Source organism: Dromaius novaehollandiae, chromosome 14 (assembly GCF_036370855.1).
Source record: "Dromaius novaehollandiae isolate bDroNov1 chromosome 14, bDroNov1.hap1, whole genome shotgun sequence".
NCBI classification, from domain to species: domain Eukaryota; kingdom Metazoa; phylum Chordata; class Aves; order Casuariiformes; family Dromaiidae; genus Dromaius; species Dromaius novaehollandiae.
Genome location: NC_088111.1, coordinates 2,425,771 through 2,451,837, shown reverse-complemented (window position 1 = coordinate 2,451,837; position 26,067 = coordinate 2,425,771). Strand labels below are relative to the sequence as shown.

Below are 26,067 nucleotides of genomic sequence, written 5' to 3'. Positions count from 1 at the left end.
GGGGGGCGGGCCGCCCCGCACGGCCCCGCACGCATGCTCGCTGCCGCCTACGACATGGCGGCGCCCAGCGCGGCGCTCAGGCGGCGGCCGGCGGCGGCGCGGCGCGGCGCCCCCGAGGCTCCGGGGCCGGAGCCGAGCCCGGGGTCGGGCGGCGGTGAGCCCGGCCCGCCGCTGCCGCCCGGCACCTTCTGGCTCACCCGCATCGTGCTGCTGCGCGCCATAGCCCTGCTTTACCGTGAGTCTCCGCCGCCCGCTTTCTCTCTCCTCCGGCCGCGAGCGGGGGGGAGGGAGCCGCGGGCCCCCGGCCCGGCCCGGCCCGGCCCCGGGGTAGTGGTCTGGCCTTGGCTCCGGGGCAGCGGGGCCGAGCGGCCTTGGGGGGCCCGCTGTGGTGGGGCGTCCCCGCCTGGCCCTCCGTCACCCGCCGTCACCTTGGGGGTCACAGCGGACCCCTGGCCCGGCGGCTGCGGTGCCGGGGAGCCCTGCCCGGGTTTTGCGTCTCCCCCCGGGGCGTCAGCACGTGTTTGCAGACCCAGAGCTCGAGGGGACGGGCGAGGCGAGCGACTGAAGGAGCCTCGGATTTCCCAGCCCTTCGCTCGTGCTGGACTGGGCCTCCTGGGCCACGCCAGCGGCTGAGGGCGAGGGCGGCATTGGGCCGGACCCGGCCGCCGGCGTCGGTGGAGGTCGGAGGAGGTTTGGCTGATGTGACGAGACCTCTACCTGCCGCCAGAGCTCTGGTCTGGTACTCCTGTTCCTTCAAGGTCGATTTTCTGAGTGACTTGTGCGAAAGAGAGACTCCTCGCCTTACGAGGTGCTGAATATCTACCGCGTCTAGGCCCAGCCGAGCGGCTGTGGTTGCCCAGAGTCGGGAAGGCCCTAGCACTGACGTCCTCTTTAACGTAAAATGATTAACGGCAAGACCAGTTCCCGGCCTCGGCTCTGCTCGTTTCGCTCTCGCTTCGGCAAGAAATGCTGCAAGCGGTGCTTGGAGCCCACCGGCGTTCTGCTGGAAAAATATTCGCAGTGAAACTTGAACTGACATGTAACACACTACGTTACAAATTCTAAACTTGCCCCAGATTTGTCCACAGAATCGTTAGGATTTGTAGGCTGCCAGCCTGCTTAGATTATTTTGCATCAAAACCATGCAGAAGTTGTAGTTTTGTATGGTTTTGACACGTGCTCTGTTTCTAGTTTGGTTTCGGCTCTTGGAGAAATGCGGGGTTATGACTCTTTCCATCAGAATGAAAGCGATTCTGATATTCCCCCGTCTGTAAATCCAGACTGCTGAGTTTCCCGCAGCTCAGTTTGCCGTTTCCTTATGAAAAACTGATTAGCGTTCTGCACCGTGTGTCCTGGGGAGGCTGCTGCTTTCTGGTCACTGATGTGGGGTTATAAATATACTGTGCCCTGAACCGAATACGGCCTGGTTCTGTGTGTGCCATGAAGAGGCTCCTTCATGCTGGGCACCCAGGAGAGTTTGAGGGGCAGTGCATTGGGACAGAAGATGCAAAACTCTGTCAAACTGGAGATAAATGATGGTGGAGCTCGTGATGCCAAAGGAGGTGGGGAGAGATCTGTAGTAGAGAAGACTAGCTCAGACGCTTCGTGGTGTGAGGCCAGGAGGGTGGATCAGAGTCAGCAGTCACACCAGGGAGAGAAAGGGTGAGATAACGAGTCGTCAGGTCTGTAGGATGGTGGTGTGTTAGATCGGAAGGGCTGGTGGGGGAGGTAGGAAGGGACCAGGTGGTGGCTGCAGGCATTGAACTTGGTAAGGGGGTGATGAGACAGAAGGCAGCAAAGAGCAAGTCAGATGAATGGGGCCGTCTGGTGAGTGGGAGACTTGATCCGGGACTACAAGAGCGGTATGAGGTGAGGGAGAGGAAGCATCAAATTCAAGGGTCGGGTGAGTTACAGCAGGGAAGTAACTGGCCCCTGCAGACTGCAGTGAGGAGGAGGGAAAGAGCATGCATGAGCCAGAAGATGAAACTGAAATGGCAGGCTGGTGAGTGGACGCGTGTTGACAGCAAATGGAGAAGAACTGAATTCAGCACTCTTCCAAAGAGGAGACAGAAATGGGAATGCCTGGAAATGACAGACGGAGTGGGGAAGCCCGGACATGCTTCCATGGTTCGTGGTGGAGAAACTGTTTTGAGAGGTATCTGCAGAGGAAGGGCTTTGGGTGTGAGAGGCTGGAAGGAGCAGGGTGGGAAGGTGGCTCTAATCTTAATCACAGAAGGAGTGCCAGAGAAGGGAAGTTCACCTGCTTGTTAGCAGCTGCTGTTTGATTGCAATCAGGTAACAGTGACTTCAGCTGTTTGTATTGGTTGTGTAAGAGTTGGTGACCCTAAGCCAGAAACCTGGCCTGGACTTGAGGCAGGTCAAATTCCACTTCTGACCGTCACTTCCAGTAGCATCAGGGCTCCAGCTCTGATCCCAGCACGGAGGAGATGCCGCGCAGCCTACAACCGATGAGCTTGTGGAAGGGAAACTAACTGGCATCTCTTGGAGACAGAGAGATTGTAAACAGGCAGATTCCTAACTGCTGCCAGAAGCCTGTCAAAGGCTGCAAAGCCCTGACACGGCTGTAAGGGTGGGATGCTCTCGAGGGAAGGTAGGTTGCCTTTTGATCTCCTTTGTGAGCCTGAGTTTAAGAACAGCAGAAAACAATTTTAAGCCTCTGTGTCAAACAACTCGTCAGGCTTCTTTTCTGAGGATGGAACCATTTACTTTGACAGATTATTTTTTTTTTCCCAGCCGCGGCTATTCTGCGCACACCGAGTCTCAGGCTTGCTGAGGAAACGGTTGATGCCGTTGTGACAGTTTGGCATTCCTCAGTCGTGGGATGTTTTTCCCCCTTCTTTCATTTCACCCTTTTAAACATAATCCTTTCATTCCTGCTGTGTTAAAAAAACAAATCCTCTGGGGAGACCGCTTGCTAAAAGGTGGAGGAAAGTGGTCGCTCCCTGACAATTACAGCTCCTGCCTTTTCGTGCAGCTGTGTGAATTGAAAGCTCCTTCCCGCTCCTGAGTGGAAGGGGAGGGGTGGCAGAGTGAAGGACCCTTCTGGATCAGCAGAGAGGAGCATGAAATGGGGTGTGTAGTGATGTTGAGATTAGGGACAGAATTGCAAAGCGTGATTTGGGGGCCCTGTCATCTCTTTCCTCCCTGCTGTTCCAGTCCTCTCTTATTGCTGGATGCTGGTCCAGGAGATGCTTTCCCTCTGGATCTTTCCCTCTGGAAGGAGGACATGCAGAGCAAGGCAGGTGTGAGGTGTCCTGCCTTGTCCCCTCCTTTCTCCCCCACCCCTGTTTGATAATAACAGCTCTCCTCTTCTGTCTTTTGAAGGGGGTTTCCAGAAGCAGCCAGGGCCTGGGAAGTCCCTGGCAGAGTGACTGCTGTCTGAAAAGCAGGTTAGAAGCAGGAAGGTGTGAAAGGATCTGCTGATCTGTGGAGCCCAGTGGTCAAAACCACCTGCTGCTTGCAGGAATGGGAAGGAAGGGGAAGATAGGTCTGAGCTGAAAACCTTCCGTGAGGCTTACTCTTTGCATTAGGGCTGTGTGAATGGGGTTCTCCTAGCTGGGCGTTAAGGTAAATGAAGACATGCATGTTCAGTACACTTCTATTTTCAATAGTAATGAGCATGGTGCAGTTGCAGATTGGGTGATGCTGAAGTTGTTCTAATGGCAGCACTCTGGGACACTACCAGATCTAGGGCCTCTCTCTCCACTGAGGTCTTCTCACTTCAAGTAAATGGGGGCAAACCAAGTGGTAAAACACTTTCAGAGCAGGAGATGAGTGTGAAGTAAAACAAAATACAAGCCTAGACTTTGGGGCAGACAGTGTTTGTGTAGGTGCTACCCTGTGCACTGCGGACCAGACCTCTCGCTCTGTTTCTGTAGAGGCCTTTTCATACAGCACTGGTATGCCAGTTAAAGAAAATTGTCTTGGAGACTTCCACTGGTAGGACCTGTCACTCAGTGGCTAATCGCAATCTCTAATATAGTAATTTGTGGGAAAGGGAGACTTGGGGAAATGCAGTTTTGAGTTTTGAGGGCTTTCCATCCTGGTCTTGAGGTTTGTCCTTTATAGCAGTGATTGCCATTCTGTAAATACAGAAACAATGGGCCTTTTTGGAAGTGCTGTTGCAGGTAAATAGGTTATTGCCAGCCCAAAGTTCTTAACAACAAGTGTGCATTATTTGATCCCTTTGCCCTCCTTCTAAATCATTTTTGAGAAGTGCCCTTTCTGGATAGTTATTTGAACTTCTGCATCTGGAATCTGATGGCAGTAAATAGATACCACCCTTCCCAATTTCAGCTATGCTTCGTGGAGTGCTTTGAAATAAACACTGTTATGTAAATCCAGTTTATCTTCCCTCTCCCTTTGTATTGTTTAATAGCAGTATTTTCTTTCCCTAGAGCTGAGGCTACGGGAGGTTCAGGCTGCTGCTTCCGAATTCGGAAATCTAAAGCCTCCTCGCGGGAGCTCGACTTCCTGTGGGTGCCTGGCTCTCCCCTTGTGTCCTTCCTCCTCTCTTCCTTTGCCATCTCCCCTGCTTCGCCCCTTCTCTTCCCTTAAAAGACTCACAGTAGCTGTGAGATTGCCTAGCCAGGGTTATAGTGCATCTTCTGACGTTTTCTTTCTCCCCTGAAAGGTTTTCATTTCAGCGCGGGGCTTGTTAGCAGGTCTGCGAGACAAAGGCAGTATGTTAGCGCTGCGTCCTCCTAGCACGCTGCGTGCCCCCGCTTCCCCCTGCAAGGAAGAGGCGCGTTGGGTACTGAACAAAGCGCTTTCACGGCAGGAAGATAAATTCATAGCAAGCGCTGATAGCTTCAGGGAAATGGTAAGAAGAACCGAGGAGGAGAGACTCTGCCACTTGCCTGGAGCTGGTGGGGACTGGAGGGAGCTTTTCAGTGTCCTGCAAGTTGGGCTGCCGCAACCTGGGTCCCGTGGTGGAACTCCTTAGCAGTGCCACAGCCCAGCCTTTTCTGTTTGCTTTCCTGCTATTTCAAACAAAGATACAATGGGGAGATAAGTGCTTAAAAAACCCCCAAACATGTCCACCCGAAAGTCTTTAGCTTTTGTTGCTTTTTTTTATTGTCATTAACAACAAAAAAAAGCTAAGAACAGACCGTACTTTGTGTTTATTGATGTCTGTTCTTGATGAAAAAGGGGTGCTCGATTTCACTCTGGCTCTTTGCTCAGTGCTAAGGTGCTGTTGCTTTTGTGCTGCAGAACTTTACAGGGAATTTATCAATCAAAAACATTTTTCATTCATTTCTAATAATAAGACCTTGAACATTCTCCCTCTTCTCCTTTTCAGTAACAAAACCTCAATTTTGGCCCTACCTTAGCTTGCCGGTATCCAGCATCGGGCCTTTTTTGAATGCCTTGTTGGGTCAAAGGTGCACTTGATATAAGGCTCCAGGCAGACTTTGTTTTGTGAGTGCAAGATGTAGTTTGGTTTTCATGCTCAGCTCTGTGCTCTTGGTTCATTTCTTCTTGTGGTTTGGGCTTTAAGTAAAAGTTAAGACTTCTTTTAATGGGGGGGAAGCCATATGACCGGAAAGTTTTGGATTTCACATCTTTAAATCTTTACAGAGCATGAAGAATAGGATTCTCTCTTTCTCTTACCATGACAGGCTGAGCCTGGGCCGGGGGAAAGGAGCTGAGGTGACAGGGCAATGCGGATAGACCGAATCATTTCAGATGAGCGGTTCTTGTGTTGCATGCTCCAGTTGTGTTTATTGGTAGCATGTGGGTTTGAACAAGGAACACGTTCAGTTTGGGGGAGAGAGGAGGCTGAGAGGGGAAGGAGAAGGTAGAGGGGGGAGTTAATGGAAAAGTACAGTGAAGCACCTTCTGAGGTGAGAATAAGTAGTGAAGGTCTATTAGCAGCTAATGACAATTTACATGCATTACTTATGTAAAGCTCAGCTCGCATCAGGTGGAGGAGCGTGTTCCCATGTGAGCTGTCAAGGGTTCTGCCTGCCTCTCGAGTGGGAGGGAGCATGGGAGTCGCTGGAGCTGAATTTTTCAATCCGCAAAGGAGCGAATCATCTAAAGAATGGCAAAGTGCTTCAAGTGGAAACAGAAGAGATGGGATGGGCAGAAGATACCCATGTCCAGGAAGTCTTGGTTTAAAAAAAAAAAAAAGGGGGGGGGGTAGTCCAGGCAATGAGCAGGGTGATGGGGGAAAAATAGCAGGTTTTTATGCTGGGGTGGAGACTTGCTGAGATAGGTCCAGGTGTGCTGGGAGTCCACAGGTGATGTCCCTGGGCTGGGAGCCCACGGCAGTGGGCTCACCCCTGTCCTCACGTAGTTGCCCTCGGTGAGGTGGGAAAGGATAGCTATGGGAGAGCTTCAGCTTCTGCATCCTCACTGGAAAAGCATTTCCGAACTGCTGAAAAAGCTCCCTTCTCGGTGCCTCTGATGCTTTGTTTTTATAAGATGATACCAGAAAGTGAGTGCCGGCACGGTCTGAGGGGTCTGGCCTGTTGAACTGAGAGGTAGGAGTTGGTGCTGGTGACTCCGGATCAGGCCCTTTGCCGACTTGCCCCATCCCGCGTGCCCGTGCTGGTGGGGCACGTGCCGTCGGAGCCCTGCAGCGTGGTGCTGGCGCTGAGCCCCAGGGTAGCGGAGTGCCGGCGGAGGCAGCTGCCTAGCGCCTGGGAGTCTTGTTCTGCAGGCGCTTGCGCGGTCCTGCAAGGAAAAATAAATCTTGAGCTGACAAGAGATGCTGATGAACGCATTGCCTGAGGGTTGCAAATTCAGGAGCTGGGTTTGGCGCGGAGGGAGAAAGCCTCTCGAGCAGGGTGCACGGTCCTGCAGCTCTGTTCGTCACGGAGGCACTACCCTCGCCTCCATCGCTGTTAGCGCAGGGATGCTGGCTGCCGGTTTGGACTTTCTTTCTTTCTCCCCCCCGCCTCCCTTTGGATAAGACCTTTCTCTCTGCCTCTAGAGATGAGAATACCCTTGGGCTCACGTGAACCTTGCAAACCCTCTGGAGCGCAGCTTTCCGAGGGGTTGGAGGGGCCGAGGCGGAAGCAGCGAAGTGCTGTCGCTGGAGCAGGCTCCGCGCCTGTGACCCCGGGGACTGCTGGCCGTAAGGCCTGGTTGGACTGGAGCGTGCTGGGGCGCTGGATCCTCCCCGGCCCCGACTGGCTCATTAAGCAGTGAGTTCTGGTTAATATAGCAAAATTGCCAGGAAGAAGCCAGAGGACAAATAGGAGAAGCTGTTAGCCTTGCCCCGTGCCCCAGTGGTGCAGCGAGCGTGCTAGCGAGTGCCCGAGGTGGAAGCAATCTCGTCTGACCGTGTTTACCTGAAGGGAGTGGGAAGATGGAGAGTGGAAAATCCCCAAACAGGAGGCCAGAGGGAGAGAGGTTTCCGAGTAGGGGTTAAGGAAGAGGAACGAAAGCACAGGCTTTGGGGGCAAAAGGGACTTTTCTTTCTGAGCAAGCCAAGATCAAAGGGAAGATCCCTGGAGGAGGGAGCCAGATCTGTGTCGCAGACAATTTAAGGATACTGTTTCTAGAGGGGGTCTGGAGAGAGAAAACGGACAAAGCTGACAAATAACTTTTTGCCCTGGATCTGTGTCACCTGTGCTGCTGAAATCCTTTGCAGAACCTGTCTTTCAGCCTCAGCTGTTGCCCGTGTCTGTGGGCACCCCGGGAGCTCCTGCCTGGGGGGCAGAGTCCCGGGAAGGGAGATGCTCCAGGTGGCATCTCGGGAGACCGGGTCCAGAAGACTTAGCGGAGGGGTTTCCGAGAAGTGGGCGCCGCGGGTGGGATTCGCGCTCCGAGGTGCCCGGGAGCCCCTGCGGCAGCGCCGGGGCTGTGCTGCAACGGGGAGAGCGGGCGGCCGGGGCAGCATCCGGGGGAGGGAGCGGGCTGGGGGCTGTCCCCACAGCTCCGAAGTGCCGGCCCCGATGCGGTCCCGATGGCTTGGGAGGGCGGACGACGTGAAGGGTCTGTTTTGGATTAGATGAGTTTTTCATCGAATTAGGGCTGTTGCTCATGGCGTTTCACTGCAAAATCATTACACACAAAGTAGCAGGAATTCAGCATCTTTAGAAAAATCTGCATTCTGAGAGAGGACCACTTTGGAGCCCAAGCTGTGTGATCCTGAGATGTGCAGTTCATGCCAACTTATAATGCCCTCTTTGCTGCTTTTCAACCTAAAAAGGCTGTACAGTATTTTGTACATATACAGTGTGTACTTTTCTTCAATTGCTATAGTTTGTTTTTCCTAATTTACCCTTTCCTTGTTTATCTTGCATACTGTACAGGGGTCTAATTTACATTTTTAGGAAAAAAAAATGCTTAGCAGTTATGGGTTGAGGCAGCAATTTCTGTAGCATTTAGAGGTGAATTTGATTAGCACTTTTGGAAAACTGTGCGGCAAATTGCAGTGCTAATCAAGGCAAATCAGGCCATGTAGTTTTAAGGCAGAGTTGGGTTTATTTATTTATTTAACCAAAAATGAAGATATTAAGCTGTCTGAAGCTTGTAAATGTTGTATTTCAGCTGGTTTCATGTACCAGGTTTTCTGATGGCACAGTTGTACTGAACAGAGTATTGGTAGAAAAAAATGTATTCTCTAAAATATAAAACATTTCATTTGCTGTCCAAAAACTGGTCACAACATCGAAGAGTCAGTTTCCTCTTGTCTCTGCCTGTTCGTAATTGAATAAAAAGTTCTTGTCTCTATCATTTGAGCGAAATCCTTCACTGTTTATGAAAGACGAAAGGAAAAAGAACCAACCGATTAAAACCCTGAGGGACCGTGTTAGCAGTGTGATTCGGGATCTGTTGAAATCGATGGGAATCCTCGCCGTGACCTCAAACATGCATTAGATTGTGCAATTTAGTGTCAGTTTTAAATTGAGAACAAAATATATGCCGTGTGCGGAGAGGTGGCTGAAGTGGTAAGTGGATTAACTGAAATCCACTGGAGACCGTTGTGTGTGTTTGGGGAGAATGGGACGCTTATTTATTTATTTTCCTGGGTTTGCAAACTTTTGCTCATCAGTCTGAACTTCAAAGAAATGCGAATCCAGGCCTGAGCTCAAGATACAGTTTCACGCTTGCAACCGGTGTCGCCAGTGCAGGATGCCAACCAGATGATCACCAAAATTCCTGTTTGCTGAATGACAGCATTCAGATAAGGAAAGAAAGGGATTTGATCATTAACTGCGGAGGAGTGGAAGGAGTCAAACTGGCTGTTTGCGAGACTTCTGATATTGCTGTGTGTGACGTGGCTGGTGTTTGGATAATGTTTGAAACGTATAAGTTAGTTGCTGGGAGCAAAATGTATGGAGCCTAATCAGGAAATGTTGGCCTTCATCATTTTTCTGAGAAATGGAGATTACTGCAGTTACAAATTGCAAATTGGTAACTGGAGGAGATTCCTAAAATATGAGATAATCCCTACGAACTGACCAACTTTCTCTGTAGAACATCAAATTCTAGGTCTATAATCTGTAATTAAATTGCTTATATGCTGTTAAAAAAAGCATCTGGCTGTTCTAAGATTGTCCAGTGCAAGAGCGTAGCTCATATAAATGAGAGCGCTGTAGTGACATGTAAAAAGTAGCAATTTAGGGGACAGGAAAATATTAAGTCTTTGTATTTCCAACCTAGCAGGATGTGAGAGGATCCAGAAGGTCGACCCGTAACAGAACTACTGTCTTGTCCGACTGGAATGTGTAACCGTTAACCATTGCGCTGCCAGAAGAGCGAGGGCTTCGTTGGGACCCCTCGTGAATACTGCAAATGAGTTCATGCGGTTTCATTAACAATATTTTGAAATACTGAATGTCTTCACTATGAGGAAAAGTTCTAATACTTGGTATCTACACAGATAGCGTTATGTACAAGTGGGGATATGTTGTCCTCTAAGGTTGGAGCACAATATTGCAGGTACAGCCCGCTGCCTGCCATGGGTTATTTGTGCTGGGAGCAGCAGATACTGTAAATTACTGCCAAAAGCATTCATGATGGAGTCGTTATCTGTTTACGCCGTAAAGTGTTTTGTGTGGTGGAAAAAAGAGGGGTGCAGAAATGCAGCTGTTGCTTTGCTGCCACAAAGCAGAAGGGAGTTGCCTCTGCTTTTCTGGCTGCTTGAATTGTGCTCCCAGTCCCTGCTCCTAAACTGAGGGTTTCCTCTTGGTGTCTCTTCAAACGCTTCTTGTAAAAAGCAAATCCAATCTGAAAATCTTGAGAAATTAATGCATTAGTTTCACTCTTGCTCTGCAGTGTAATTAGGCTGTTTTCCTCATTTGCGTTAGGAGATAAATAGCGTGTGTGACTAACCTAGGGTCACGCGGAGCGTCTGAGAGCTGGACTGACCCTCTTGTTTCTATATTGGGTTAGGTTGCTCCATAGCAGGGAGCTTTTCCCAGAAGTTTGTTGTTGAGTTTGCCCGCAGCAAGTGACATGGCCCTTACAGCAGTCGAGGAGAAAATTATGTCTCAAAACAGCCCCTGTGCCATTTCCTGGTGTGAAGGCAGACAGTATTTTTAGGATTTCTGTGCCTTCTATGTCATGGTTGATAGAAATGACTGTCTTGTATTTTCATAGAGAAAACAACATGTGAATAAAGTCCTTCCCAAGACATGAATATACTTGTGTAACGCTGGACTCAAAAGATGTACTTCTGCCTGGATGATTTCTAATACTTTTTTTTCCCCCTTGTTTTCCTCTAGTTGTAGCCTTCCTCGTGGCTTACCATCAAAACAAGCAGCTGATAGGAGAAAAGGGGCTGCTCCCGTGTAAACTGTACCTGCAAAATGTCAAAAGATACTTCAAAGGGAAGATAAGCCTGGATGCGCTGAGCTACGCCCCGACAATCATCTGGTTTCTGGACTGGTCAGACATGGACAGCGTCTTGGACTACCTCTCTGGCTTTGGCCTGGCAACTTCGGCCTTTGTATTGGTAACTGGATGTGCAAACATGATCCTCATGGCCATCCTGTGGATTCTCTACCTCTCGCTTGTCAATGTTGGGCAGATCTGGTAGGTTAACAATCTCTCTGCTTTGATTTCCTCTGATATCTTGCTGTTCATTGTACACATTGAATGTCTAGCTCCCTGAGGTTGGTAGTCTGGTAAGCAGTGATGTAGGCATGTCAGAGAAGGAACATCTTTGGCAAAGCAGTGTTTCACTTATAGGTTATGGGCACACCCCACTCTTTCCTGAGACACGTGTCCCAATTTGCCTCATTCTCAGTGAAAGGGAGATCAGCTGCGTAATGTATTGAGCTACACGTCATCCCTGCTGTGGAGTACCTTCCCTCATGGCTCTTGTGAGAGGATTCCCCTAATAATTACCTCTGAGCTGGTTTATCGATTTCCATTTCTGTCCGGAAGACTGTCAGAGCACTGGAGATGAGTATGTAAAACCTGTGGGAAACGGGAAAGGGAAAATGGTGAGAGTCTGTGTGGTTTGCTCACATCAGGGAAAGGCAGCAGTGCAAATGCAGGCTAAAAAAGCCTTGTCAGTGCCCCAGACAGAAGAAAGGCTTTAGTTGGGCCTTGCACCTTTTAAGACCCCAAATATTCTGATTAAGAGAAGATGAGCTTTTAGGAAATCAGACTTCACTAGTTCACCTCTTCAGGTACCTGTGCATCACTCCGCTAGTAGCAGAGGTGATGCAAGTAACTTTGGGGTGTAAAAGGCCACGCCAGGAAGCAGTACCAAACTGCGGTGGCGGGGACAAGCAGTATTGCTGTGTCACTGGGATGTTCTGCTCCAGTGTTCTGGCTCCACAGTATGTGACAGGACACCTTCCCTGCAGATGGGCTCAGTGATTTTAATTTTAAGGATTTGCATGTTTTCAAGCAGCCCTGCATCTTGTACTGTCCCATTCATTCCTGTCCTACTCTGGATGGTATGTAAGTGGGTGAATGATAACAGCTTCAGATCTCTGAAAAGCTCTGTTCCCTGAGCTCTTAACTCAATGGGAAATTAAAACTCTGAAAGACAGCCACAACATTTGAAAAATAACTCAGTCGATAGCTTTCTGTTGCCCATTTTTGAGTTATTCTAAAATCACTTGTCTTTTTTCTAGGCCTTTTATGTTACCAGGCAAGAATTAAAGTGTCTTCCTGCTCTCATTTTCAGAGAGAGGAGTTTGGTCATTGTAGCAACAAAATCTAGATGCATTGCTTGACCTCCTTCTGTTTGCCTTTCTGTAAAATAAACAAAAACATTATTAAAGTTGCAAGATTTCGTAGCTGGAAGCTGGACCTGTACTGGCTTCAGATTTGATCTAGCTTGCTCCTGAAGGAGTGGGCTAACTAAGAAATTACCATGATAGACCTGCTTCTTTAGCACCCATAAGGCACTCTGGAGTTTTCCATGGGCTGGTGCCATGGTTGTAGCGGTATTACTGTGTCATCATAGTTTTGATGGAAGAAGTGACCAGAATGTGTTCTTCATGTCTTGCTGGACAGTTGTGCTTTCTGTGCTTCTCCTCTGCTCCCAGCTGCTTTTCCTGGTAAAAAGCAGAGGTGCGACCTCTTCTCTGCAGGTGTTGGAGGAGTAACATTCCTGCAGAACTCTTGAGCTTTTGCTAAAAGAAATCCAGTTTTGCCCATTTAACTCTTTCTCTGAGTGGCTGCTTTGTCATCTTCCAAGTCTTTGAGGGAGAGGCAAAGGAAAGGGGGGTAGAGAGGGGGACCTTTTTCTACTCCTGCACTGAACTGACACCAGCATCCAGCAGCCCGTGTCCAAATGTCTCTTCCTGAGTGCGTGTAGAGGGGTTAGCGACTCACGGCCGAGCTGCAGCTTTCTTTGCAACTCTGAAGACAACGAGTCGGCCAACAGGAATGCAAGCAGAGCACGGAGTTTGCATCTGGTGGATGCTGTGTTTGAAAGGAATTGCCTCTTGATTTTTGAGATAAGGCCATTTCCCCCCTTCGCTACTTCAAATTTGGAATTTAAAAGTTACGTTGTCGCAAGCAGGTAACTCATGGCATAGGTAGCAGCCTGCCAAGAGAATGGGACAGGTTCTTCTGGGGAAGGGAGGGGGTGAGAGAAAAGAGGTGGAAGGATAAGAGGCGTTGCCTCAATTTCATCTCTTAGTTGTGGCATCAAATATATTAAACAGGAAATTAGGTTCTTCATGTAAAGGGGCGGGGGAAGAGAATCAAAGCAACCCAGCGCTACAGTTCATTCAGCCGTGGTTGCATTTTTCATTAGATCCTCTGAAATGGGTCACTGGGTGGTCAAAACCATATTATTATTGTGCATACACTGTGACATTCAATTCCATGGAGAAGTGGATGCTGGGTGGCTAGGTGCTTACGGTGCAAATAAAAGGCAGGAGGGAGAAAAGGGGGAATTAACTAACTTCTCCCCATTCTCCAAAGAATTCTGGTGGCACCAGATACGGACTGAGAGTACCCGAAATCTCATGAATTCTGCTGCCGATCATGAGTGGGTGGGTCGCAGTGTTGGCCTTAAAACTCCCTTTCCCCCCTGATTTGTAGATGGGGATTATGTTAAGGTGTCTCAGGGAGGTTGCACGCTCACGCGGGTATCTCTCCACGTGTCCAGGACAGCCGATGGAGAATGTTCTTAATGTTCCTCTGCAGCCCGCAGGTGCCAGCTCCTGTGAGAGAGCACTGCTGGACTGAGCATGGACCAGAGGCTCATCCAGCTTAGCAAATCCTTTGCAGTTGTTGATTGGGAAACCAGTCCAAGGAAGATACGGGATGCTGAGGAGAAAGAGTTATCTTTTGTAGGCCAGTGAGGAACAATTTATTCCTTTATCACTTTTTTCTTCTATTTTAATTTTAAATGTTTCTATTTGTTTTGGGCTGGAGTTCCCAAATACCAGGCGATGCTGAAGGAGTGAGTCTTTCAACTGCTGTCCAGCTGGCTTGGGCTCAGAGTCAGAGGAAGCTTCAGAAGAGCAAAGTGTCTCTTTTGAAAGGCAGGACACTGCTTGTCGGCTCCCGATGCTGCCGACTGCCGCCTCTTTGAGCCACAGCAGTTGGGGAAAATGCTCTGTGCCGGCGGGAGACTGAGCCTTGCTGCGACAGCACAGCAAGAAAAGAGTTAAAGGTCTTTGAGGGTATTAAAACCCCTTAATTTGGTAAAAATGAAACATGATTTAAAACCCAGAAGGAGAAAGATGCCAGACTGGATGGCGAAGGAAGCTAGTTAATGACTGTGGGAAATGGGAGGCTGGGGGTGAGTGAGGCAACTGATGTCTGAGGACCGCGGGGGCAGCATCTTCGGAGGAAATGGCAGGTCTCAGCCTAATTGCTGGAGGATGGAGCTGCTCTTTGGGCCGTGCCTGGTCCTTTTAAGGCAGTTGGATGTGAAAAGCTTGTATGTCGCTGGGGTTGTGCAGGGAAGAAGGCAGCTCCTGGAGCCGGCTGATGTGAGCCCTTTGGGGCGGATTTCTCAGGGTGAGGATTACTGTAAGGAGCTCTGGGAACTTAAAATCCTGAAAACCAGGGCCAGGATGTTGTCCTGGACCTAAATCCTCAACTTTGCCAGTTTTTGCCAACTTTTGCTGTCAGCTCTGCCAAAACGCAGGTAGATTGTCTGGGATGAGATGGACTGTGGTTGAACCAGGCTAGCTTTTGGAGAGCAGCATGTTAATTTTGGTGCCTGTGGAACATGGGGCCGAGATTGTCTTTGACAAATCTAAAAGTGCAATTCGCAGGGAAGCTTCTGCAATTCTGGGCACTCTGTTCCCAAAGCATCTGTGATATTCAGGTTCTTTTGAGATGAAATCTGGACACGTTCCCTGCATCACAGGGCATACATATAATGGTGCCACGCTCACATCACAAGCTGAGACTGTCTGCATCTTAAAATAGTTTTTCTTTTTTTTTCCCCTTCTGCCATTTTGAACTTTTCCTTTTGAAATAGGAGGAGGCTGTCAAAAAGCCAAAAAACTGCCAGTGCACAAAAGAATATTTAAAGCTTGACCCATAGGCTGGGTAAAGAGCCTGCCTAATCTTTATTGTTAATTTTAGCCTTGATTTTTTTTTCTTTTTCTCTTTGTTTTTGCAAAGTATCTCTAATTTCAGTAAAATAATAGTAAAAAGCAGTCCCAGTTTGACTATAATGGAAGTTATTTAAGGAAGCTAGAGATCCTTGAAAAGATTTTGTGGAAATTCCTCGTACTTCGGTGTCCCTTTTTGTATACCGCAAGTCCTACTTGTCCAGGTTCTGTCATTAGAAGAACGATGCTGCTTTTCAGGTCGAATATGAATGTTCCTGCCTTTCTCCCTGCTTCTTCCCACCTGAATGTTAATATTGTATTAGATTTAAACAAGAATGCAAAAAGTTGCCCCCTTGTTTAAAAGCAAAAATACTTTCTGAGCTTGTTGCAGGTGACCTCATGAAACCTCCAGTTGTGGTTTATTCCCTGCCGTTTCCGCTGGGGCGTATGTGTGCAGACATGGACCATCAGCAGCAGAGGTCCTTTCTCAGGACAAGCTCTTGGTGAGAGGCATTCTAGCAGAAGTTAATTTTTATTTTTGTACCAGAATAACTAGTGCACTTCCAAAGTGAATTCATAATTTTGGAATAAAATCACTTTTATCCCAGAGTAAGGTGCCCCCGGAGAGCTATTATATTTTCTTATATAAACAAACTTTTAAACTACTCTGCCACTGATCTCCTGTTTCTTCTTCTGTTGTTTCCTCGTTGAACCCCCTTGACATTTTCAAATATCATCTGAAAACCCTCTCCTTTCTCTTGGCTATTGTGCTGCTTCATTTTACAGAGTGTATTGTCCGCTGCTGGAGAGCATTCGAGGGTACAGTTTGCAACACTTGGTACAAAAGCTAGAATTGTGGGTTTTTTAAATCCCGTTGCCTCTTTCTTTCATGATTAAGATTCTGTTGTGGTTACAAGAACTCAAGGGAATAGGTTAAACAAGCCAATAAATAAAATGTTATAGCATGAGGTGGCTACCACGTTCTTTTCAGTGTGTTCTTCCCTTGTGGAAAATGTTGGTGGAGCTACTGCAAACAGGTATTTAGGGTAAACTAAGACTAAGCAGCACACCTTTTTTTCTACATGGAAAACTGAGCTGTGCTTCACTGCCGTACCACCCCCTGAGGTTGGTGAATACCATTTGAAGTGTGCTCACGTGCCCTTTGAAGCCACTGTGCCCAGGTGGTTTCCAAAAAGTTGCAGATGCTGTAGCACTTAGCTAGAGTACAGAAGAGGACGTGCCTGTCTTTCTGGCTCCAAATGTCTACTGTTTTTTTCGTATTTAGCTGATTGGACATAATATTAATGGCTTTTGACTTTAATATTAAAGGACTTATTAGAGGGACAGGCATACTGCAGGTCGTGAAAGCATGTCTCTGAGGCATGTAATTTAATTGCAGTTAAATCACCATCCTTAGAAGTTCCTTTACAATAGAGGAAGAAGAAAGACTTCTATGTCACAGAGGTTTTGTGGTTTATAAGTCTCATTAAAAACCACTTGACCTATGCAGGACTTTAATCACAGTCTTCTGTCTGCTAGCAGATGAGCTAGTGAATGGCTCAGGCTGAACTCCATTAAATGCTGGGGGGCTGATGAGATGCTCAGGGCTGTGTTTTCCCTCTCCAGGAGGCCTTTAGCAGCCATTAAGTGGACCGTTTCCCCATGTTCTTTCTTCTTAGGTTCTACAGCTCTTTTTTTTTTTTTTTTTTTCCTCCCCTCTAAAGATCCTGGATTTTTGTCTAGTGTCATCCCATCCAAGAAGGGTTAGAAACAGATCTCTTGGGAATTTCTTATTCCAGCTTGCAAATCAGGCAGTGTGAATTGTGGACTAGGTTTAGCAAACTTTTATTCCTAATTTCAAGTGTGCAGGTTTGTGACTGTCCGTGACAAGGGCATGGAGATCCCTTTCAGCCGTAAGCTGGGTACCTGGTGTGACATGCAAAATGGGGACCGCAGAATCATCCTTTGAGACTCCAGCAAACCAGAGCCACCTCAAGTGTGAGTGAATGCCTCCACGCTGGCTTGGTGCACGTGAGCTAATGCACTTTTTATTCACTAGTATGGGTAGTTCAGCAAGACTTTCTTGACTGCCCTGAGCAAGCAAACACTCAAAGATCATGAGCTGTGCAAGCAGGGAATAGAAACTTGTGTCCTGAGTTTCCTCAGTGTGCTTGAATCACACGGGGGGTTTCACTGAGACCTCGCTGTGTAGCCAGGAGCTGATGTGTCGGGCTGTACTGAGTGTGCGGCTTTGGCAGGCTCTGTCGTTAGCTTATATCCTGCTTTATCTGCCTGTCCAGAGGGTGATACAAGGGTTGTACTGAAAGACTGTAGGGCCTTAATAATATCGCCCCTTGAGATATTAATGTTTGAGATACAAGCAAAAATTGTTATTGGACATGCATCTAGCATGTCATTTTGCATAAAGAAAAGGTTTTTACTTGAATCGCATTCAGATAACAAATATCACCTTGACATGTATGCTAAATTGGAGTCATTTGAAATTTGTTATAGGCTTTGCAAATAACCCTCTTGCAAATAACCCTTTTCACAACCTGACTTTATTTTTCTAGCTCTCCAAAGTATCCAAACAACAACAAGAAAACGTAGAATATCTTATTCCTTTATCTGGCCCTTGCCTTGGCAATAAACCTCAGGAATTTCTTTGTTACTGCGGATCACGGTCTCACATCCCTTCTGCTCTGAACTTGCCTCCCTCTTTCCCCAGAAAGAAAAGATTATCTCTAGAAACGTAAACCAAAAGCCGAAGGATCTCAGGGGGTCATCCTTCCTGTAGAGGAAGCTGCTTTTTGGCACTTCCTACTCATGCAGAAGAGAGGGAGCGTATCGGTTTCAAAGAATGCTGCGAGCAGACGTGAGCAGTCGATATGACACATTAATGAAAACAAAGATTAATACCATGTGACACCGTTGCCTTGCAGTACAACTGGGAACTAATGAGGCTAATGAAAACCATATTTTTGTTTGAGAGATTAAAATTTAATCATGGCTGATGTCAGAAATGAATCATTTAATGTTCTTCCCCTTTTCCCCCCAGGGTGCTTAAGGTTTGCCCTCCCCACCCTAGGCTGGCTTTCAGTTTAGCAGCCGTCCTTTAGCAAGGATAGCCCCTTGCTTTCTGCTAGCCTGGCGTTTGGTGTAGCTGGACTCCAGCTCTCTTTAGGCTAACGTGGAAAAGTAATCTCAGGGTTGACTGTCCTTCCTTCGGCCCTTGGACCTGTAACTGCATGTTCCCGGGCTTTTTAAGCAGGCAAGACAGAGCAAAGAGCATAGTTTCCATAGGGAATCCAAGGAGACTTGAGTGCCTTCCTGCCCGCTGCCTTTAGAAACCGTAGTCTGTGAGCAGGGAGTGGACTGAAAGGCTAGGTGGAGATGAATGGGATTGAGAAGCCAGGTCCAGCTATGCCATGGATTTGAGAAGATCTGCATGAGCTGTTGGTAAAGGAAGAGTTGCCAAATGCCTTTCTGATAGTTGGTGGCCGGAGCAGTGAGGAAGGCTGTGGGGTCGCAGGCTGCATCGGGTCTGGTCGTTGCCTGCTCCTGTGGATGTATTTTTGGGGAAGAACTAACCTGTAGCAAGTCTAATGTGCCACTGAGAGAAAACATGAAAACCAGCAGAAGCGGCTTCAGTAAAACCGCACGCCGGGGTTTCTTGAGCAATTGCAGAATGGGAAATTGCAGCAGTGCTGATGAGGCTATTGATTTTCGTAGCAAGTAGTGCCCTGAAGATTAATGGCATCTGAGTGATGTGAGCGCTTGCAAGAGCTTAATGCATTAAAAAGGGGGGAAATGAAAGAGGAATTTAAATCTTTTAAATTGGTTGTACTTATTGTTTTGATTTACTGTAATTACTGGTTCTGCTTCACTCAATAGTACTTTTGGAGGATTTGGGTTTTTTTTTTTTAAATTTAAATCTGCTCTAAGCTAGGCAAAGGTCTACTAAAAACATTAATTCACCGTGTATGAAAGAAATTTGTCTCTGTCATGTCTAGGGTCCCCTGAAGCTGTCTGCAGCAGCCGGAGGGTCACGTCCCTATTGCCGGGTGCTCCGGAGGCGTTTGGGTGCTGCCCGCCGCGTCCGAGCCGGTTCTGCTGCCCATGTGCTGTCGCCGAGCCGAGCTCCTGACCCAGCACGTGCTCGGGGTTAAGGTGCGCTTTGACGTTGGCCGGCGAATGTCCTAGCTGATAACCTTTTCTCATGTTGGTTAATCCCAGTAATAGTTTCTGTCTAAATGTCAAGACTGTTGGCTGTGTATGGCGTTAGGAAAGCCTACAGTTGCTTAGCTTTGCAGAAAGCTTGACAAAATGACTTAACCTCATCGAGCTTAGTGCTTTGATAACGCAGCAAATGGTAGTGAAAAGCATGTAGTGATGTTCTTTTCACCTCCTTCCTGCTTCCCCTGCCTCTAGCTCGATTTCGTAAAAAGACTGTGTGAAAACATCAGCAGCAATTCGACTGGGCTGTGGGCTGATGCAGCGGTGCAGGGAGTTGTATGTAGTGGACGGGCAGCTAATAACACCCACCATCCATTTGCCTGGACGATCTCTAGCTTCCAGTCACTTCTGCAAATCACAGCCCATGAGAAAATGAGAGCAGAGGAATTATCAGAAGATTACGTGGTTAGTGGCATGGCTGTGCAGCGTCTGATATGGCACAGGGCTTTGCCAGAGACTGAGACAAATATTTAATTGCTTATTATCTGGCACATCCCATTGCCAGCTGTATCCAGTTTGTAGACTTCAGTATTGATTCCACAGCTGAAAGACTTAAGAATGAAAAATGTTTCTCGTGTTTTTTTTGTTTGTTTAGGCTTTTTTAACTGCAACTTGCCAAATAGCTTCATGCACCCGGTCTGGTCCAGCACACGTTCGTGTTGCTTAACTCGTCTAACTCCTCCGGCAGCTGTGGTTGGAAAGAATGTTAATGTGCTGATCGGCGCAGCCGAAACGCAGCCGAGGGCTCGGGAAGCGTCCAAGCCTTGGTGGGATCCGTGCGCGCTCACCTCCCTCAGGGTCTTAGGCGGGAAAAATAGTCTCGAGACTAGCGCTCACTGCTAGTCGTGTAGGCTGTTAACTGGGCTGGGATTACTCCGTAAGAACAACTACTTGCCGCGTTGAACCATGTTACTTAGAAATGTTCCAGATCTGCTTGGCTGAACAGGAGTCCTGTCCTGGAGAACGGAGGAAAATGGCTGCAAGACGACGAAAGCTCTCCTGGGGGAACGCTCCCTCGTAGAAAGTAGATGGAAACTTAAAGTAAATCGTGTCTTAAAGAACTTAGTGTAGGAGAAATCATCATGCTTTCACAGGAACCTATAACCCTGCTGCAGACTCCTTCATTTAATAAGGAATTACATTCAGTCTGTACGATGGTTGGCGGAGGGGAACAGCCTCTGGGGAGGGATTAATTAATGCAATTAAATGATTCCCCCCCCCCCCCCAGCATGGCTAGAATTTTACATTTTTATGAAACACTACCTGTCAGCGTGTCGGCAGCTGAAATACAGAACCCTTCTGCTGCTGCGTCCTGACGGAAGCTGAGCTGCAGCGCTCGTGTTGCACCTTCTCCGCGGTGCACGCGTGACCACCACAGTGCTGCAGCGGGGCTGCTCTCTTGGTCTGAGGTTTAAACGTACTTGAATTGGAGCTGATCCCTTTATTTCCCATCCATAGCCGGTTCCACTTGCTGTGCACGTGCTTTTGTTTGAAGGGATTTTTCCCTCTAGGGAAGCGTGGTGATTTGGGCAAGCCGGGCAGCCTGGTGTGGCTGCCGCTGGCCACGGGCTGGGGCGAGCAGTGGCCAAGGGACCCTGCAGCGCTTTCCGCTGCCTCCCTTCCTGCGTGCTGCTCCGATCCTGGCGTCTTCTGCCTTTGATTCGCAGTCTGGTTTAAGGAGCAGCTCAAAGTGGGATTCTCTAGGCTGCCATTGCAGCATCTGGTTTTAGCACTGGAAGGATTTAACCAAAGCAAACCTCATTTGAGTTTGGCAAATTTTGCAGTTGCGTAAGCCAGGGCTCATAATAACTTTTAGCCTCGGAAATGAGCACAGACAGAAAACTTGGCGAGCACCGGGGCTTAGTTAGGTAATTCACATTTTAGATGTCTTTTAACCAAGCCTTGTTCCCTGCCTTGCAATGGGAAAATAAAATGATGCGTTGCTGCTTCGCTGGATCGGCGCGTGGGAGCCGGCGCTTGCCGGCTGTGCAGAGACCTTGTGGCAGTGCCCTACCGCGGAGCGGGTGTGCACGGAGCACGTGGGGGTGTGCGTGGGGTGCGGGTGTAGCTGAGCAGCCAGCGTAGCGGCAGCGGGAAGGCTGCGCCTCGTTCCTCGTCTTTCTGTGCATTGCAACTCTGTGCAGGCACCTACTCCAGCACCATGTGCAAAGGAGCAAACCTCATCTTTGAGCGCTCTTTTTAATGTTATCCCTGTTCCTTCCATTTAAATGTGGATGTTGTAATTACAGAGCACCGAATCCCAGTTTTTAGAGATCTGCGACCACAATAAAGTGAATCCAGAAACCAGACGAGTGGTTTCATTTACTACCATTCTAGCTTATTTCCTCCCCCCATGACCGCCGTGCAATGCTAAAGGCTTGGCAGCAACTGAAACCAGCTGTCAAAAATGTTTCTTACCCCCACACTTTTAAGTTAATGATGCTCCTAAATTAATGGTGTACTAGACTAATTTTGTCATCTCATTTTGATGGACTGTCGGCAGTCTTGCATGTGATACTTGCCAGCTGGCTGCTTTATTTTGAGGTAGCGCACTAAGGAACTGGAGTCACATGTGCAAGGTACTGTACATTTTACATATGTGTGTGTGTGTATATATAAAAGATATTCCGTGTCCTGAAGTGTTTACAGCTTCAATTTGGTTCGTATAGTGTGGTTCACCAAACAATTTTGCAGGTACGTAAGCCAGGAACTTCTTCAAAGGAGCGTCAGGTGCAAGGCAGCAGTGGAAGACGTCTTCCACTTCTTGGAGCTGGGAAGGTGTCAGCCAGCATCTTGCTTCTGGTTGTAGCATCGCGCTTGACGTGGATGTGGCCCCGTGTCAGGCAGTTGAAGTCGCAAGCCGCAGCAGAGGTGCAGAAGGTGGCCTGTTGTACAGAAAGGCTGAAGGAGCTGAGGTTGGTTAGAGAAAAGAGAAACTAGGAAAACGGATAGAGATCTTGCAGTGCATGAAAGCAGCAGAGAGGAGAGAAATAAGCTGTTCTCCATGATCGCTGTCTCCGTGTGGATAGGACAAGGAGCAATGGTTTTACGTGGTGGAAAAGGAGATGCATGTTAGACTTAAGAAAAAGCCTTTGAAATACAAGTTTGGAGAAACACTGGATTGAGTACCTGGAGAGGGAGGTGCAGTCTCCATTGCTGCCTAGGCAAACATCTCAGAAATGACTTTTGTGCAGTCAGCCCTGTCTTGTGGTGGGTGGATAGACTATGTCGATTTTTAATGTTCCTTCCAGCCTCATTTCCATGCTTCCATGGTTTAGCCTGTTCTGTTTCCCTTAATGCAATGCCCAGACTTATAGCAGGCAGCTCCTCCGGCCTTCCCTGTCACTGAGATTTTGGAAGGAAACTCTTAACTCTGTGTATCTGTTTAATTCCCAGCTGTGTTCTGAGGATGCCGCTGTCCCCTCAGGAGACTGTCTTCTGCTTTTTCTCCTCTCCCTGCCTGGTTGCCTTAGGAAAGACACGGATTGTGTTGTGTGTCTTGTTTCCATTCTCGATTGGGAAGGAGCACCTTGTTACATAGCTTCTGCCTCATTTCCATTTTGGAGAGATGCAGCTGTGGAAACCTTATTATTCAAGCAGACCTCAGAACCTTAACTTGCTGGAGAACAGAAAATGTGTCTGCACTACCCTAATATCTCTTTCTCCATTCCAAGTTATACAACCCAGGGAATAAGAGAGATTTGTCATGGAGATGAAAGTTGGCATCTGGGTTCAATTCCTGTAGAGGATGTTCTCCGTGGAGATCAGCGAGAGAAGCTGTTAACACCATCTGCGGATTAGGGGTGTAGCAGTCAGTTATCCCGCCGGTGGAAGTCGGTGTAGTTGGAAGGATCTTGGGCTGTTGGGCACTGCCATGACGTGAGTGGTAGCTAGGGCTGGTTCCTTTTTTTCCCCAGTTATAAATACAGATGTATTTTCCTAGTAAGCATCAGTAAAGGTAAAGAAACAAGTTCCTGTGCGTGTTTAATACTGTTTGTTACCCTCTGTATAGAAGTCTGTCGTGTGTTTAACAGACTTGTAAGAGAAGGAGGCCATGCTGCAAACAACTCGTGTTAAATAATCTGTGTAGCAGTGGGGTGGGCGAGTGGAGAAAGGATGGAAATTTATTGGACAAATCTGGCCAAACCCTTTTCCTAGGTTAGCATTTTAAAGAAAGAAAGGCTTCCAAAATCCTATTCTGTGGCCAAATAGAAACCGGCATCGTAAGTGCTTTACACCCGGAGAAAAGGGTGTTTCTATGCAGGAAAGGGGCAGAAGAGCAACTGCCATGAGGAGTGTGAAAAGCATTCGTGGGCCCGTCCTTAGCAGCAAGGGAAACCACACGGATGTGCTCGGACCGTTAGCCAGCGGCATTGGCCGGCGATCGGGTAGCACATCGGCCGTCTCGTCTCAGTAGGGCAACAAGTCCCACTGCTGCCGGCGAACACGCGGGAGAAGGTCTAGCACGACCGCTGCAACACGTGGCAGAGCCTTAAGTGAGGATGCTTTTTGCCTGGCCAAGGTTGACGTCTGGTGTGGACAGTTCTTCTCCCGCAGGAGCTGTTGCATCCCTTGGTTGGTTGTTTGCTACCTGGATCCGTGGTGTTTTTATTTGGTTTTTAAGTTCCCTCGCCGGGTCGGCTGTTCATTTGCACCTCTGCCAGCGGGAAGCCTTGAGACCCAGCTCTGCTGAGCGCTCGCCCCACCGCAGGGACCCGGGGTGGGAAATGCTTTCATCAGAAGTGATGTAGTTTAAACTACATTTTGCTATTGCTTTTAATTTTTGCTTTCCACAAATATGCTAGAACTAGAATTCATTGGTGTGATAATGTGATGAAAACAACTTAACCCAAATATTTGATGATGATTACGAGTCCCAGCTGATTTTTATAGTATTTAAGTGTGATATGAAATTTTGCCTTTTATGACAAGGCTAATTACATTGTTTCTCCAACCAGAGAACAGAAATGACATCCCATGGTTTTTATTTAATTTACAAAAGATGAGCAGAATGCACGTTGAGCTTGTAAAATTCACGGTTTGGACAACGTGCAGATCAAAAGTTACTTTGCTGCAATTTGCCAAAAAGCCAAACCCACAAAATCAAATCCATGTTTTTACTTGTCATTATCTTTTGGTAACGTTTCAAACAAACTCCAAGGCAGGCAGTAGAAAGAAGTACACTTTTTTTTTAATAAACACTTCTGTTTACTGTGTATAAGCAAGGAGAGGACTTTGGAAAGGCAAAGTGGTAATTAGGCTCCAAACTACAATCTGGAGTCCAAGGGAATTAGGTACCTGCCTATTTGTACCTATAAAAAAAAATCTCTGCGAGAAGCCCTGCTGCTTTTATGTATTTGGACTTGGCCATTTGGTTTGGTTTCCCTGGCATTTGTATCGCAAGCTTCTTCAGAGAAATAAATTCACAAGTGTTTGCCTGTCATCGCATGACAAGTTATGGAGCCGAGATTGATGTAATCAGCAACAGACACACGTCAGAAAACCTAACGTCGCTCAGAAGAATACAGTATTTTATTAATTCCTCATTTTGTGTGTGTCTGTGTGTGTGTGCGCGTGTTTTAAATGAGCCTCAGGGGGTTCTTTACTTCTGCCAAGAAATAACAATAATTCGTGCAAGTTTATGTTTAACTGCACCACAACTATGGTGGAGAGCAGTGAAGTTGGGTTGCCCTTAATGACAGATATCTTTATAAAGAGCCGCTTTTATTAAGAATGTTAAAACTTATTGTGCATTTTAAAGTTATTGCTCTCTATGCGTCAGTAGCCCTGTATGAAATTGTTGTTAAATATGCACTAAAATATTTAGATTGATAGCTTTTATAACTGTTAGAACTACATGTGCACGAATGTAGAATTTGTACACCTCAATAGGACGTTTTCAGTAAGAGAGAGTCTTTCTGAACACCTTGAAAAGGCTTTTTGGTGTTTGGGGAGAGGATTCTTGTTTGGTTTTTAGTGTAATGTGATAGACTGCAGATAACAAAGCTGTGATGTGAGATTGAAACCGCGGTGGGCGTAAGCGCTTTAGGGAAGCGCGAGTGAACGTCAGCTGTGACGATGCCACGACCGCGCATCCAGGCTGCTGGCGCTGGGAGCTGCGTGCCAATATCCGCCTTCACCTTAGCTCTGCCCCTGCAGCCCCGGCCGCTGTGCTGGGCACCGGCAGGCGTCTAGCTGGTTCTTGCTGGGTTATAAAGTAAGTAAAATTAATCAGACTTGTGCTGGTGGAGCTGCAGCTTTGCACAGCAGAAGAAGGTATCAAAACAGATTTCCAGGGAACATCAAATTTCTTAGGAATATGGATGGACCTGGGAAGTTTGAAATAAGCAGCATGCTTCTGCAAGGCGTTGAAAAAGAATGGTGCATTCAAACTTGTTAATATTTTGGTTTTGCTGTTAATTGGAGCTGGCAATCTTACATGAAATCACTTAGTTGTAGCTAAGGCTAAAGGAAACTCCAGTGAAAAACCTCAGTCAGAAAAGCAAATTAAATGGCTCACCAAAAAGCATGGCAGACATTCACGTGACGATGGTACAATGAGCACGTATTGCTTTCCCTTAGATGCTGGAGCTTGGCCATAATCTAATACATGGTACTTGACTAGCAGACTGGAGTGGTGCTAAATAGACTTTTCTGTATTAAAAAGGAGGGGGGAAAATGAGGTATAGTTCACCTGCAGCGAGAAGTCACTTCTTGCATTTCAGCAGCATGGGCTTCATCAAAGCAAAAGTGTGCATTAAGTCCCGAGTGTTTTAACGGCTTTGGTGCAGCCTGGTTGCCTGCTCTCTGGGAGGTGCGGGGTCTGCTTTGGAAACCGTAACTAAATAATCTTGCTGGGGAGCCT

At 47.7% G+C, this 26,067-nt stretch overlaps 1 protein-coding gene across 6 annotated transcripts in view; it reads left to right on the top strand.

The window, feature by feature from the left end:
- LMF1 (lipase maturation factor 1) overlaps nucleotides 1-26,067 on the top strand; it is a 231,306-nt gene continuing 205,239 nt past the window's right edge. For all 6 annotated transcript variants that reach the window (XM_064520068.1, XM_064520067.1, XM_064520066.1 and 3 more), the window contains exons 1-2: nucleotides 1-235; nucleotides 10,707-11,016. In XM_064520068.1, the coding sequence (XP_064376138.1) occupies nucleotides 34-235; nucleotides 10,707-11,016 (512 nt within the window). In that variant the 5' untranslated portion in view covers nucleotides 1-33. The remainder of the gene's footprint in view (nucleotides 236-10,706; nucleotides 11,017-26,067) is intronic.